The sequence below is a fragment of the Bombyx mori genome, chromosome 15, assembly GCF_030269925.1.
Source record: "Bombyx mori chromosome 15, ASM3026992v2".
NCBI lineage: Eukaryota > Metazoa > Arthropoda > Insecta > Lepidoptera > Bombycidae > Bombyx > Bombyx mori.
Genome location: NC_085121.1, coordinates 2095766 through 2112308, shown reverse-complemented (window position 1 = coordinate 2112308; position 16543 = coordinate 2095766). Strand labels below are relative to the sequence as shown.

Sequence of the window (16543 nt, the reverse complement as noted above, 5' to 3'; positions counted from 1 at the left end):
TTTGATTAAACCTTAAAGAGACTTCGAAAAAATGTTTATTTTGCGATTTTAGAGATGTTTTTAGAAGAAGACTAGAACCACTATTAGAAGAAGAGTTCTCAGATAGTGGCAGCGAAGACAATAAACCTACCCCCACCAATTCTGACGACCAGGTGAATATCATATTAGTGTGTTCAGTAGAAATTTTCCAAACTACTCTAAACTTGTGATAGGCAATAATTACATACCTCTATATTTCACACAACACTACATACCTAACTTTAATTGAACGATGTGTATTCAGTGTTAGAATATCCTTAATTTTACGTACGTGTAGTAAATAGTATATGAGCCGCAGTGATAGTCCAAGTATCTAATATAACGAATCTAAAGCATGTTTTACAATCTAGCGTTAACAGATAATGCATGTACTGTTGCATGACCCCCTAATTATGAGTTTATTCAATAAACTTAATTACTAAATGAACTACGATTAGATTCAGAATAGACGTTATTAGGCTATAGGATCAAAGTATTTTGAGTTATAGGTCCCCATCCACAACCACGAAGCTTAGCTAGAATTCGAGAAATTTTCAAAATTCGAAATTAGTTCCTTGGTAGGAATTTTTGGAACCTTTAGATTTCATTTGGGGTTATTGGCAAATTATTATATTCGCGTACGTAGACCGTAGCTAGTTTAAATCTCACATTGTGACTGGTCCGCTGGTGCGGCGCTTGGCGCAGGGCAGCGGGCGTGGCCTCGATGCTGACGTCTGTTGCGACGCGCCGCACCGGCCACCCTCTGCTTCCGGGTCAGGTGAGTTTATCTCGACGACCTCATCATATACAGTCACAGCAATCTTTTACTGTACAAATTGTGTGTGAATCTTTAAACTCGTTCTACAATTCCTCAAATGAAGCTGTCTATTTTCTATTCCAAATCTTTCAATAATTCGTGGTTTCCTCATTAAATTTACACCTTCTTGACAAAAACACACAACATTGACTATTAAACATTTTGACAGAAATATGGACAACTTGACAATCAGTCATAGGTGAGAACGATAGAAATAACAGTCCACAAACACAATTATTACATGAAACTATTAATTCAAATACTATTTAGATAAGCACGTAGTATGCATGTATGAAGATACCACGACCTTATATTTTATGAGTATATTCTTCCACACGTTTATCTCTTTATTAGTAGGCTCTTTAGTAACAGATATAATAATTACAAAATCTGTTAGAATGATAGTTCGTGTCTTACTTTCCCTTTCTCCCAGCACGTTTTTGTAGACATAGCACCCTATACTTGACTTTTATCTATCAACAAAAAGTTACTGTTAAGGTGATAGATGCAGTATTAAAAGTTACAAACCAATAAAATTTTATTAAAAAACTGGTAGCAAAGGTGTTTTCGAAGCAAAATCCAGCCAATATACATAATTATCTTTATTTTAATAACTCGGATATTTATTTGAAGCTCTAAATGAAACTTAAGCTTAAGTAATTATAATTAATGATACTCAAAATCACTTTAACCGTAACATGAACACTTCACATACTATTTAAAAACAAATCTATAAACACATCACAATATTCATAATAATGAATAATATTTTATATGAATATAATTCGGAAGGAATATCTACTTTAGATTTACAATTTTGACAGAAGCAGAGGGAGGGGGTGCGGACGCCGCTCCAGTTGCTGGAGGGGAGGTCCATGGTGGGGACGAGTTCGATCTGAGCCCAGATCGAACTCCCACCAACGAAGTGCCTTCGACGCCCTTACAATATGGTAGGTGTTTGAAAAAAATCTAGATTAAGAACTTTCTCTTTACTAAGCTCAGCGCTAACGCTCAGGAAACACTGCATACGAGTTCATTCCAAAGCCGGATGGTACGTGGCAAAAAAGATTTTTTTTTTTTTATTGCTCTTGTAGGCAGACGAGCATACGGCCCACCTGATGGTGAGTGGTTACCGTCGCCCATGGACTTCAGCAATGCCAGGGGCAGAGCCAAGCCGCTGCCTACCATAGGAAGGCACTGTGGATGAACTCAGTAGACCTAGGTAGTATGGATGAATTCTAGTCCGATGGTGGGCGGTACGATGATAAAAGCGTTCGAGTATCAAATTTAGAGGCGCAGATAAAACAAAAAAAATAACTTAAATCATAACAGAATTTTCAGATACAAGCGCTTAAAATGTTTGGTGAGCATTGAGTACCTGCGTTATGTACCCCACAATTTCTAATATGACATTTGTGGCACATGTAAACTTTGATGTGATTATTGAATTATACTCTTTAACTAGCAAAATATTAACAACACCTTAGAAATTTTATTTATAAGTTTGTCAAACTGAGTTATTAGTAGTCAACTTATCAATGATTTGTAACTGTCGCCATGTCGACTTATTTATTGTACCTATGGATATACAGATTGCAACGAAAACAAAAAAAAGCATTGTCAATTGTAATCGTTAAGTTAAATCTAATGATGTATTCAGATAAGTCTATTAGTCGTTTTGTTTTTTTTCTTCCACCTAATCGTTGGTAGCTTAAAGGGCTATTCCAAGTTCACGCGGACCGGTAGGTGAGCTCACGGGCTCAACCTGAGAGAATTGCTAACACTAGTACCGAATCGGAATCGCGACCTATTAAGAAGATCCGGCAAGAAACTCAGTAGGTTGAATCTATGGGCTAATTCGCACGTCGAACTCCTCGTCGGAGTCGATTAGTCGCTATTCAACGATCTCGGTCCGGATCCATGATTACCGAATTAGCTCACTACACTATTGCGGTACTTCCCACAGAACAAAAGTTAGAAATAGTCAAAGAAATAGAGATCTTCTTGTCAATTAAAATTAATGATATTTAATATATTGGCTCGTTCGTCTTCCATGCACCCTTTGGTCTATCAGAGTTTATGCTTGGTAGAAAATTTAATCAAATTTAACTTATGTAAATGCTTTAACATACTGTGGACAGTTTCAAAAGAGTTTGCGGAGGTGCGTGCCACTGCCTCTGCTGGAGGACGCCGGGACTCAGCCAGCTCAGCCAGCACCCCTTCCACACTCGACCGTACCACTATACACAACCCCACGACCCTTCCACAACAATCACCAGGTCAGTCGAGAAAGCCTGCATGGCGTTAAGTTCGCCTTTGTACAATATTTTTGTGAAATAAAGAATTTTCATTCATTCATTCATTCAGTCAGTCAGTCAGTCATTCATTCATTCGGTCGACTATATCCACACCAAATAGATTATGATATTCAATATTGCCAATGTCTTTAGGAATTAGGCAAGCCAATACTGGAATTGTTTTCTAAAGGCTCAATTGGTACCAAATTGGATCGCCAATTGCGGTCAGGTATCTCTTTGATATTCTTATTGTGTAGACAGTAGCAAAATTATACCAGATATCAAACAAGATCCTAAATGTTCAACCTTAAACGTAACCAAGTCTCAAAACAATAATAAAACAATACCAAATACACACTAGATATGGTATTCTATGATATCATTGTAATATATCGTTAGTTTTGGAGCCAGCACCAGTACTGGAGGTGTCTTCACAACCGGAACGTCCACTGACGCCGGAGCGACTCAGTCCTCGAGCGGAGATGAGGTTGGCGCTGGACCAGGGGACGGATATGCTGGCAGAACAGGAGGCATCTTGGGTAACGCTTAATACGCCAAACTTTTTTTTATTGTTTATGTGGGTGGATGAGCTCACGGCCCACCTGATGATAAGTGGTTACCGGATCCCATAGAAATCTACAACGTAATTGCCGCCACCAACCTTGAGACATGAGTTCTAAGGTTACAGTACAACGGCTGCCCCACCCTTCAAACCGAAACGCATTACTGGTTCATGGCAGAAATAGGCATGGTGGTGGTATCTACCCCTGTGAACTCGCAACAGCTCCCACCACCAGTAAATTGCTCAGCACACGAGTAAATCTATTGCATTATTATAGAAAACAATACATAGCAGGATAAACGCGATACATATATATCTTAAAATCATGAATCTGATACCCGATCCTTAAGACCGAATGGTAAACAGTCGACGTCGCCCTAAACACGTCATTACGGATCCTCCCGATCCATTAACGGTCCCTCTTCTTATCAACCCATAGACGTCTACTGTTGGACATAGGCGAGACAAGACAGCCTACCAGTGCTAATACAGAATAATGGATGACAATCGAAAAATATTTTTTTTTTTAGATAGGTGGACCAGCTCACAGCTCACTTGGTGCCAAGTGGCCACCGGAGCCCACAGATATCCACAGCGTAAATGCGCCACCCATCTTTAGATACAATTTCTAAGGTCTCAAGTACGGCTGCTCAACGGCTGCCCCACCTTTCAAGCCGAAACGCATTACTGCTTCACGGCAGTAGTGTGTGTAGTAAGTAAAGTGTAGTAAGTAAATTGATATGATGATATTCTGCGTGTCAGGGTGGCGGGTCCGGCCGCTGGTCGTTTCGCGCGGCGTGTCAGAAGTCACTGCTGCGTCGCGTGGCGAGCGCGGACGCCGTGGCTCTGTGCCGCGCGCCCCCCCACCGCACCGCCCCTCATACTACTTCGCGCAGTTCTGTATATGCCTGGAAGGGTACTCTTTCTTCCCCTACCTATTCCCTGCTATTCTAAGGAGCTGTTACATTACGCGCGGACGGGTAGGCGAGCTCACGGGCTCAACCTAAGAAAACTTGCTAACAATAGTCCTAGCAAAAGCAGTGCTTCGCTGAATCTACCACCGGATCGGAATCGCGACCCACTGAGAAGATCCGGCGAGAAACTCAGTGGGCTGTGTCTATGGGAGAAGGATACTAGTATTTTTTTTACCACGGCCTACGTCTACTGTGTACTTAGTGAGAGTTTTTTAACGTTCTCGATAGCGTAAAAGTTGGACCGTTTGCTTTCGTTTGCCGTTAAAAGCGCTGTTCTTACTCCATTCAAATTCAAAGTCAAGTCATTGACTTTTACGCTATCGAGAACATTAAAGAGCTCGTAATAAACATACCTACTGATAAATAAATGCCGAAGCAAGAGACACCAACGTCAAAGCCAAAACTCAATTAAGAAATTTAAAATTTAGCAATTTTTGTAGAAAATTTATTTGACATTGTGCTTCACATGTCAAACCTTGATGGGTATGCAAGGGATGTTTTGAAGTCGTTGAAAATAATGTTCAAAGATTCCGTTACATACAAATAAACGTACTTACTAAGCTAATAAAAACGGGCTAATAACATTACCTTACCAGATCCAGAAAGCGAAACGAAAACAATGGAGATGGAGGAACTGGCACGAGTGGAAGCTCAGATGATGCGTTCGCGGACGCGCTCTCTATGCCAGAACGGGAAGATGTAAGCTTACTTCTACCGACTACTACTACTTACTACTACTACTTACTAATACTACTTACTAATACTACTTACTACCACTACTTACTAATACTACTTACTACCACTGTTTACTACTACTACTACTACTACTAACTACTACTACTACTACTGCTTACTACTACTACTACTACTACTTACTACTACTACTACTACTACTACTACTTACTACTTACTACTACTACTACTACTACTACTACTACTACTACTACTACTACTACTACTACTACTACTACTACTACTACTACTACTACTACTACTACTACTACTACTACTACTACTACTACTACTACTACTACTACTACTACTACTACTACTACTACTACTACTACTACTACTACTACTACTACTACTACTACTACTACTACTACTACTACTACTACTACTACTACTACTACTACTACTACTACTACTACTACTACTACTACTACTACTACTACTACTACTACTACTACTACTACTACTACTACTACTACTACTACTACTACTACTACTACTACTACTACTACTACTACTACTACTACTACTACTACTACTACTACTACTACTACTACTACTACTACTACTACTACTACTACTACTACTACTACTACTACTACTACTACTACTACTACTACTACTACTACTACTACTACTACTACTACTACTACTACTACTACTACTACTACTACTACTACTACTACTACTACTACTACTACTACTACTACTACTACTACTACTACTACTACTACTACTACTACTACTACTACTACTACTACTACTACTACTACTACTACTACTACTACTACTACTACTACTACTACTACTACTACTACTACTACTACTACTACTACTACTACTACTACTACTACTACTACTACTACTACTACTACTACTACTACTACTACTACTACTACTACTACTACTACTACTACTACTACTACTACTACTTACTACTACTACTACTACTACTACTTACTACTACCGAATATAACCTAGAACGAATTACGCGACACGTCATGTGTATGATACACATTATTAAATAGGTTTAAATATGACCCACAATCTTCGGGAAACAAGGACTTAAATATTGCATTACAAAATTATTTAGTATAACACATTATAATTTTATTGTATGTAATACATGCATTTATAAACTACCTCGGCGTTAAGAGATTAACCATTTAACATAGATATTTTAAATTTGAATTCTATTACTTATCTCAAAAGTAGAATGTCTATGTATCAAAACTAGAATGGTTTTGCAGCAGAAATAAAAAAAATGGTAATATTGGATAGTTGCCAAATAATATTAATTTTATAATAATTTATTTCTATTTCGACATCATTACACTTATTGAATTTCGTTAAAAACGCGGTAACAAAGAAAGCCACGGTATAGAGAAGAACCGGCTTGCTCTCGCAGCAGCTCTGCTTTTGGCATTGCTGACGTCCATAGGCGACGGTAACCACTCACTATCAAGCGGGCAGTTTGCTCGTCTGCCTACAAGGTAAATAAATAAAAGGCTAAACAATTTTTTTTGTTTTTGTTGTTTACTTGGGTGGACGAGCTCACAGCCTACTGGAGCCCATAGACATCTACAACGTAAATGCGCCACCCATCTTGAGATATAAGTTCTAAGGGTCTCAGTATAGTTACAACGGCTGCCCCACCCTTCAAACCGAAACGCATTACTGCTTCACGGCAAAAATAGGCAGGGTGGTGGTACCTACCCGTGCGGACTCACAAAAGGTCCTACCAACAGTAATTACGCAAATTATAATTTTGCGGGCTTTTTTAGAAGGGCTTATTTTGTATAGAATATATGATATTTCAGCAGAATGGGTTTCCTTCGGCGCCGCGCGTCGTCCGATAGCCCGCGCCGTGAGCCGTTGGACGTGGGACGGCCTTTCTCTCCGCGGCGGACGCACGTGAGCAGCAACGGATATTACAAGATTTGCTTTGTTAATGGCTATGTGTGAACGCACCGGCGCATCGCTTCCCGGCGGCCTTAAGGCTGCCTGTCCACCGGAGCGGAGCAAGGCAGCGTAGCGGAGAAACGGAGAAATATTAACCAATAAGATTACACAAAATCTCCGCTCCTCTTTAGTAGACAGGGAGTTGCGAACTATTTTAAAATTTTATACAAAACCGGAGCTTACTTAAGCGGAGCGGGATAGCGGAGCGAGGAAGCGAGTGCAGGCGCGGTCGCAAGGCGCCCTGCAGTGTGAGCTGACTCGTCGCGTAGGAACTAAACTCCGCTCCACATACTTTCTCGCTCCGCTCCGGTGGACAGACACAGTACACAACTCCGCTCCGCCTTGCTCCGTTGCTCCGCTCCGCTGCCTCGCTCCCCTCCGGTGGACAGCAGCCTTAAACAGCTGGGTTTAAACCGAAGCGAGGAAGTTCTTACGCGCCGCCCAATTAGTGGCGATAACTTACCAGCTCTTAAATTAATACGTTTTTTAAACCTTGCAACACTGTGGAATCTAATAATTCGGTTACGTTAATACCAAAGATAAAATTAAAATCAATTTCCGAGTTCTAAAAAATGAATTAATTAATTATCTGGTGAAATGAGGTGCAATTAATAAAAAAAAAATTAGAATCGAATCATATAACACGTAACAATTGTAACCCCTTAATTCTAAATGATTGTGAAAATTTTCATTAAATTCATAACGAATGGGATTTCTGTAACGGCCAACTGGATTGCCTTTAAGCGTTTTAGTAATTTAAGTATTTACATTACTGTTATTCGAATCAGTAAAATTATTAGATTTAAAAACAAATTTTAGTAAAACTATTTTAATGTTTCTTGTGAGTGTTCATAGCTTACCACCTATTGGTGAAATTTTTGAATACGAACTCTATTATAGTTAGTTCGTTACAATTGATCTGCGTAAATGTTAAAAGTTTAAATCCAGCTTGTAACTACGCTCTCTTGTTTCGTTGTATGTTAAAATTATTCTGTCCATTTTCGATTGGAATGTTAGAATTTCGCGAGATAAAAAAATATATATATATATTTTTAATGAACATCACTGCGCTTTTCATTCTTTCATCCTGTCGCAGCAGCCTCCTAATGCTGCACGATTCTTACGATCTTCAAAATTATCCTTTCTATATCCCTGAATGATCCTTTGGAAGCTGGACGTCGAATAAAAAAAAAGTGCGTGCGTACAAAGTACACATGTCAGAAATGAAACTTTTTTGGCGAACTAATTTATAAGTCTTGCTTATATTTATACAAATCTAAAACTTTAGATTTCCGAGACTTAGAGGAAGGAAAAAAGGAAGATAATATGTTCCCGCCAAAAGTCTGTCAAATGTCAATCTCAAACCTCAGTGTTGACAGTCACATTATGTTTAGATTTCTAAATTGTAAATGACTAATATTTTGCCAATTGAATTGACTCATTTAATTTCATGCTATTTGATTAATGTTCCAAATTCTTTTCATTTCATTTCAATTCCTATTAACATTTTTCACAAAAAAGTTACAAAATATTAGGCCGTATGATATGATACATTTGCCTTTTCAGTTGGAAAAATACAACTGCTACTACTGACATTTGACAAGTACTTAATTTCAATAGTAGTTTGATGTCACTTCCGTTGCATACCTGCGTGACGTTCTGTAAAAATTTTACCCGCATGCGCCTAAAGAAGTTTCACTTCAAAAAGACAAGTTCTGCTTTTAGACGTATTTCACGTTCACAATAAAATGAAAAAAAAAAACGAAATCTTTAAAACAGCCTTTGAAAATACGCTAACGATAATTGTTATTACAGGAGAAGCAATTTGAGAAGAGATTCTGGAAACAAGTGACTAGAAGGCGACTATCTTTGGGTTCCGTCAGTCAGATATAAAACTTTTTCTCGGCTGGACTTAATAAGATATAAAGTGTTCACTTAGACTTATCTCAGTCTAAAGATTTTTTGTTTTTAGAACAGAAAAATGTGCTAAGAAGTGTTTCAGCTTAGCAATGGGATGCCAAATGGTATAAGTACCTACGTCAAAAGACAAATTTGACCTCTTTGTTTACTTCATATCGTAGTTAGGTATATTAAATAGGTGCATCTTAGACTAAATAGGGCTTACAATGTATATAATTAGCATTCTTAGGTTCTAAATGTAAATAATAACAATAATAGAGAAATATTTATTCTGTCTTAAGCTTAATAGATACGAAATGTTTAACTAGCTAACTACAATTTGTTAGACACGTTTTTTCGATTTTAATGTTGTTGTATTTTAATAAAGTTAATTTAAATATTATCGAGACACGTAACGGAAATGTGTTTTGAATTTATGAAATATATTTGGTCTTATTATAAAATATTTATTTATTTATTTATTTTTATACACAATATTTGTATAGGTATAGGCAGACTTATCGCCTAAGGCATTGCCTAACAATCTACCGAAGGTTATACAGAAAAGAGCGTAGTAAGTGCATTGATTGAGTAATTAAAGAAAAATAGATGCTTTAATATTTCACAAAATGCAAACGATTGTTATTAAAGATATTACATAAAATATATATATAGAGAAGGATGAAAGGCTTAAGCGACATTTCGCTTAATATGCGAAATTTATCTTTGTAATTAAGTATTAGCATCAACAATTCGATGTTTTTAATCAAACTTCAATTATGTTTACACCATTCAAATAGATGAAGAAGTTTTAAGCTTTAAGTGGCTCTCCCGTAATATTTCAAAAACGTCGCTTATACCAAATTGCCTTTCACCGCTCGATATATAAATACATAAATTATTACATTTACTAAAAATACCTAATAAATATACAATGCATAATATATTATTAATAAAAATAATGGGCAAATAAAAAGTGGTAACACTGGTAAGTGAACGCGATGGAAAATGTAGTCCACACAGACGAAACACTAGTTATTATTAAAAGGTATTTCTGTTATGTGTCTCTCATCTTTGTACTGGCAATTTTAAAATGATCATATTATAAAAGTTTCAAGAGCTCATCTTATACATATACTTAGTTCATGTAAACTTTATAAAAATTAGTTCACGGTCTGTCAGTGTCTAATAGAGAATATATTTCATGGTGACTTATTCCCAAGGAAGGTCACATATTCATTGTTTCACTGTTAAAATATTAAGAAACACGCATACATTCATGTACCGATTTTAATACCGATAAATTGAATATATAACCAACATGAAACTCGCATGAAAATGCATTCAAAGATTACGTAATTTTTTTTTTACAACAATTTGAAATGAACAATTGCTTCTTTACGTTCCTATGGTGACTACGAATTATCTTTGTATCTTTTGAAATTAACGAATTTTGTAGATTAAATGTATGTAATAAATGTGTAAAGTTCATTAGTTTTTTTACATGTTTTGACAGTTCATTCCGACCACAGATTATCAAAAAAGATGTCTTTGGTTTTGAAATACAACGGTTGTGCTAAATGGGATTAAAGTGATTTTCCAAAGTCAAAAACGAATTCGATGACAGCAGGATGGTCGATTTGTGTTAAATCACTATTATAGGTAGTAATTACCTACATATTTATGTGTAATGTTTATCTCTTTTCCTTGGGGTCTCAATTTATTAACTGTACCTACTCTTTTTTAATAATTATCATTTAAAGAAAACTTATCTTCTGTAAAACTGTGGTATTGATTTCTTTAGTCCATTAAAATCGATTACAATTGACAATATAAATGAAGTATAAATTTGTAAAGAAAAGGCTGAGTAAAAAGGCGCAGGTAACATTATAATATTATGTCACGTAGGGTGCTGTTTAGTGAGAGATAATGTGATGAACCCACACTCTGCACGATTCACTGGTGGTAGGAAGTCTTGTGAGTCCGCTCGGGTAAGTACCACCTCCCTGCCTATTTCTGCCGTGAAGCAGTAATGCGTTTCGGTTCGAAGGGTGGGGCAGCCGTTGTACTGTAAAACTGAGACTTAGAACACATGTCTCAAGGTGGTGGCGGCATTTACGTTGTTGATGTCTATGGGCTCCCTTAGGAATAGGTGCGTCGTGAACTCGTCCACCCGTGTAAGCAATAAAAATTAAAATAATGTCGCCACCCATTTTAACGCTTGAGATCGAAGTATCAATTTGATTTCATAACTGCTCACCATTATTTTCTACAATCGTTAAAAATTCACTGAAAATTAATAATATATTATTATTTATTAAGTCTTAAATCTAATCCGCGATTAGATAAAAAGTTTTTTTTCTTCCTACCTATGCTGATAGCCTTGAGAGGCTATTTCAGTTTCGCCCTAACGTTTGTAGGTGAGCTCACGGGGCTCAAACCGGAGTGTTGCTAACACTAACCGTAGCAAGAGCAGTGAGTGCTTCGCAGAATCTACCACCGGATCGGAAACGCGATCCACTGAGAAAATCCGGCGAGAAACTCAGTGGGCTTTGTCTGTGGGTTAATTCGCTCGTCGAGCCCTTCGTCGCAAGCGACGGGTTCGACGAGGACGGTGACCGGTGCTTGTGGTACCTAAAAGCACCGTTAATGGACCGGGAGGATCCGTAATGACGTGTGAAACTCCCACACAGGTAGGCAGGCTTCCTTGGAACTGGGAAATTTCTTATTCAAATAAAACACAAAATTAAATGTTAAAGTACGTATATTATTTACGAACATACATTAAATTTGTAATATGTCTTATTTAATTCTCCTTAAAAACAATATTAGAATTTTTCACTCTTAGCACCGCAATATCTTATTAGATTTTTATTTCAAATCGATTCTTTCATAGTATTTGAATTTTTCTAACTAAAATCGAAGACGGAATATAAAATTATATTTTCATTTATTCATGTTATAACTAACCATCATATGGGATAATTATTATTCTTAATAATAAAGTTATTTTAATTATGTTGATTAATAAAATTGCAATCGAAATTAAATTCTCACTTAGTACTCATTACTGTAGGTCATGTCGTTAATTCTACAATATTTGTTTAATTAAACATAAAATTTCACTTTAAACGTAATTTTTCATAGTGTTAGTAAAAAAATCTTTAGAAAATATTTTTCAAAATTTCAAATATAGAAAAAACATTTTTTTTTCTGTCAGGCCTATCCCTGATTATACAGCCTAATTTAAAAGGTTCTTAATAAAAAAGAAATACAACCAAGTGTCGACTACAGTACTACATATAAATATAGTAAGTTCTAAGATGTTACCACGTCGACGCTTCGAGTACCGATTAAATTTATGACGTCATTAAAAAATCACCCTTAATTGAGCACATCTTGCACTGTTCCCTTCGCCCTTAACCCTCAGTAACATAGCAGGCAAGGCAAGAATGTTATAAACATCGTTTTTAGAATAGACAACGCAAAATCTATAAACTTCAAAATAAAACCAGCGTTAAAAAAAACACTTATTTTGTTTGGCAAAAGAAGAAATTGCTAGACTGGCCAAGTGTTGGTGAAAATAATATACTTACAGCCTTATTCATAATGGGTTATAGGAGCTGTATCATCGTGTTATAAATATGCAAATATTAAATATTCGAATACAGTTTAATTATGAATAACATTATCCGACGATTTTCATAACGGCCTCAGAAGGTTTCAATGGGGCCGTTAATAAATATGCGATATAATATATTTAATAATATTAATAATTTAATAATTATATAATATATTTAGAAAATAATTATACAAATATATCTGTCACCTGATGAGGTAAATCGGTAATATATTCTTATTAATTGGTACTGAGTCTTGTGCACTCCCAAAGTTTCTTTCTAAATTTGAGCGTACCTAAACAAATATTAATTGCTACGTAATTATACAAATTGTATTGCTGTATTGACAAAAATATTTCATAATATACATTAAATAAAAACATGATATGAAACAATCACCGGAATATAATAGTGCCATAATCCTTTTGTTTTGAAAGTCGGATGACACAAATATGCTTCACTGCTTTTTAACCCAAATGGCCGAATAGCCCTAACATCAGGGCTGCCTAAGAAACACATGATTTTTTTTCTTAAGCAATGGATGTCTGCTTCATGTGAATAGATTTTACGAACATTCGGACATCTTGCCTCGACTGCTAGGTCTTACGCTTAACATTATATTTACATCTAAAGCGCACAATCGTAAAGCAGTAAAAATATATATTATGGACTTCAAAGTGGAGTAAGTTTCTCAAGAACTAACGATTTTATTAATTATTAATAAAAACCCTGTGCCGTTTCTTTTCATCTTAAATAAACTGTCAAACAAGTATTTGACAGATTATCAAACATAGGAATTGTGAAAAAACTTATCGAAGTCCACAGCAAATTTTATAAAATACAATTAAAAATAAAAATAGCAAAAGACATATTGTTAGAAAAGCGAAATTTATTTTGGCACAATGTTAGTTTGAAATTCATGGCTGTTATGTAAAACAGAGCTGTATAGCAGATTATGAGCAGTTTGTAATATTAATTTGATATATTTATCCACACAAATTTTCTGTGCCACAGTTAAGTACATTAAGAACATTAACGATAAAACTTCAACACGCAATCATATTCTAGAATCCGCCATCTTTTTTTTGTCTGATCACTCTCCGTAAATATTGTGAACAGATAACTTTGATTAGGTTTTATTTCATTTTAAATTAGAAACGAATGGACGGGTCTTATTAAATTTATAATAATGGAATGAACGAAAATAATTCGAAAGGCAGTGAAAGTTGTCACTTTGAGCATTCATTCTGTTTTACCATGAAGTTGTTTCCTGTAAAAGAAAACTCCACCTGTCGACCATTTTACGTACTAAAGCTATAAAATATTCACTCAATTCTTTTTTAAAACAAATTATAAATCTTGATTGCTAATCAAATACTTATTTCTTTTATATTACATTTCGAAACTGTTCGTTTACCGATGAAATTATAAAAACAGAAATTAATGCTGTCTTTTTCTATTTACAAATATAAAGAGAGACAGCAATAACATGAATAGAGATAGCTCCCGAAAACAAGGCAGATGCTAGTGATCCAAGATACAAAAAAAAAATAGAAAAGTTAATTTATGTATTTGCTACTATATTTTATGATGCAATGTAATAGAGCGTGGGTCTCATCCACTGAGCTATGTTGAATAAGGTCGATAACCTCAAAATTCGCACGTTTTCATTGCGCGATCGAAATACGAAACAACTTGCAACAGTGTCTATTGAGTTGGCTTAACAAATCAATATGGTTTGTCGATTCACAGTGGCGTAGTGTATTTCGGAACCATCTCTGTATATTGGTTCGATTGGCTAATCATGAAGTGGTTGATTCCTTAGTCGCGCCATTCCCTGGAGGTCGCTTGGAACGTTCGTACTTCAGACGATGTAAATGTCGTGAGGCCTTGAGGACCTGGAAACACGAAGTCACGGTCATAATGTGTCATGCGTCTATAGCATAGATAATCTGGTTATCTGTTGTCTATAGTGCGCGCGAAACTAGTTGGTCGCGGGACTTTTTGGCGGGAACGCGAGGAGTGAAGTTGTGTGATTTGTTTTATTTTGTCTATTTAGTGTTTCTTCGGGTTTAAATGTGTAATAATGGTGGCTTATTAACTGTTTAATATCTGTGAAAGTGCACAAATGTGGTAAAATGAAACAAAGCTGCTGGACGTAACTTCTCGGGATCCTCCAAAAAGTCCACTGAAAAAATCTTAGTAAATGACCACCATTTTATTGAGATTATATTTCATCCCATATCATCTCATTTCATTTCATTTCATTTCATCCCAGTTGATTAATGTCTCAAATTAATCGTCTTCATTTCATTTCACTCCATAATATTATTTTTCATAAAAATATGTATATAAATAAAAATGAGACATGACTTAAAGGTCTCAGTTACCAGGTCATAATATCCCTTTAAAAATAAAAAGTTGGTCGCGCCTTAGGTAGCGACAGGGGTGAGGGGGCGGGTTGCCTACTGCTCGTAACGCACATGAGATTAGACAGTGATGACTAAATAAAAAAAATATGAATATATTAAATAACCAATTAATAAAAAACAATTAAACTTTTAGAAGTTTATGTTGTGCCTATCTAATTATATGGTAATTAATAGTAAAATAAACCAAAAACAAATTAAGTACATATATGAAATTACTCTGACATATCCTCTGAATCGCTTGAGTCTGAACTCTCTGAACTTGATTCAGAATCATCTTATAATGATTTCGTCCATCATAGTATCATATCTCATATCAGTAATGACAGCAAGCGCCCCCGCCTCTCAGTCCCACACCTCACATACCTAAGGCGCGGCCAACTAGTTCCGCGCGCACAATACTTTAAAATTTAAATGATTCCGAAGTGACATTCAACCAAATAATAATGCAATGAATATTGATTACCATTGTCAAGTTGTCTAGTAAGATTTATATAGGTAGATGGTAGAACCTAGCACACCGGGCTATAATACTACCTACTAAGACTAATGAAGTCGATAAACAAGATTGAACATTTATTATTTGCCATGATAGACTGGCCAGCATACCGTCCACGATAAACGGTAACCGTCACACAAAGAGTGGGAAGATCGGTACTTTTTGGTCAATTCACACTGGCACACTAATTTTCATTTTAAAATAAGAAAAATTTAGAAAATCTAAATGACATTCATCAATTGACATGTCGATGTTACGAAGTTTTTTTTTTTGAAAATATAAAAGATTTTGTTTACGCTCAAACCATTTTAGACCTTAAAACTCCGGGCTTAAAGGATATTTTTAGAAATTGCATGTGATGATGGAGTTATGTACGAAGAAAATGTACAATAAGCAAAAATTCTTTGCCCGTTTTCTTAAAATTAACCAATTGTCATCCACTCACGTCTTCAATTATTATATCGTTTCGTACCTCTAAGCCTGCGTCCCGGTGTGGGTGTGACGTCACCCTCGGGCGCCGTCCACTGCTCCACCACTTCAGTAGCGGAGCGCGCCAATGACGGCTGACTCGCTGAACGGTGTAGAGAGTGACGGGACCACGACCTGGTTAAGAAGAATCGACATAACAATGAAGCACTTATGAAAGATCAACTGTTAACTAACTACAGATAATTGGTTGTTGAGAACCATCACAATTCCGCAGTGTTGCAACAAACACTTCTTTTTTTATTGCT

At 36.1% G+C, this 16543-nt stretch overlaps 2 protein-coding genes across 13 annotated transcripts in view; one reads left to right on the top strand and one right to left on the bottom strand.

The window, feature by feature from the left end:
• Positions 1–10752, top strand: part of LOC101741920 (uncharacterized) — an 83339-nt gene extending 72587 nt beyond the window's left edge. For 3 of the 8 annotated variants that reach the window (XM_038015900.2, XM_038015896.2, XM_038015906.2), the window contains 9 exons: positions 53–152; positions 724–796; positions 1660–1785; positions 2977–3114; positions 3532–3671; positions 4457–4610; positions 5265–5367; positions 7221–7314; positions 9178–10752. In XM_038015900.2, the coding sequence (XP_037871828.1) occupies positions 53–152; positions 724–796; positions 1660–1785; positions 2977–3114; positions 3532–3671; positions 4457–4610; positions 5265–5367; positions 7221–7314; positions 9178–9255 (1006 nt within the window). In that variant the 3' untranslated portion in view covers positions 9256–10752. Of the gene's footprint in view, positions 1–52; positions 153–723; positions 797–1659; positions 1786–2976; positions 3115–3531; positions 3672–4456; positions 4611–5264; positions 5368–7220; positions 7315–9177 lie in introns of those variants that run through there. The other 5 variants (XM_062672395.1, XM_038015897.2, XM_038015899.2 and 2 more) reach the window with 4 other exon arrangements.
• A 1255-nt stretch (positions 10753–12007) lies between these two features.
• The window catches only part of LOC101742065 (cysteine-rich with EGF-like domain protein 2), a 116750-nt gene continuing 112214 nt past the window's right edge, over positions 12008–16543 (bottom strand). For all 5 annotated transcript variants that reach the window (XM_038016065.2, XM_038016064.2, XM_038016066.2 and 2 more), the window contains 2 exons: positions 16282–16412; positions 12008–14779 (listed from right to left, as the gene is read on the bottom strand). In XM_038016065.2, the coding sequence (XP_037871993.1) occupies positions 14703–14779; positions 16282–16412 (208 nt within the window). In that variant the 3' untranslated portion in view covers positions 12008–14702. The remainder of the gene's footprint in view (positions 14780–16281; positions 16413–16543) is intronic.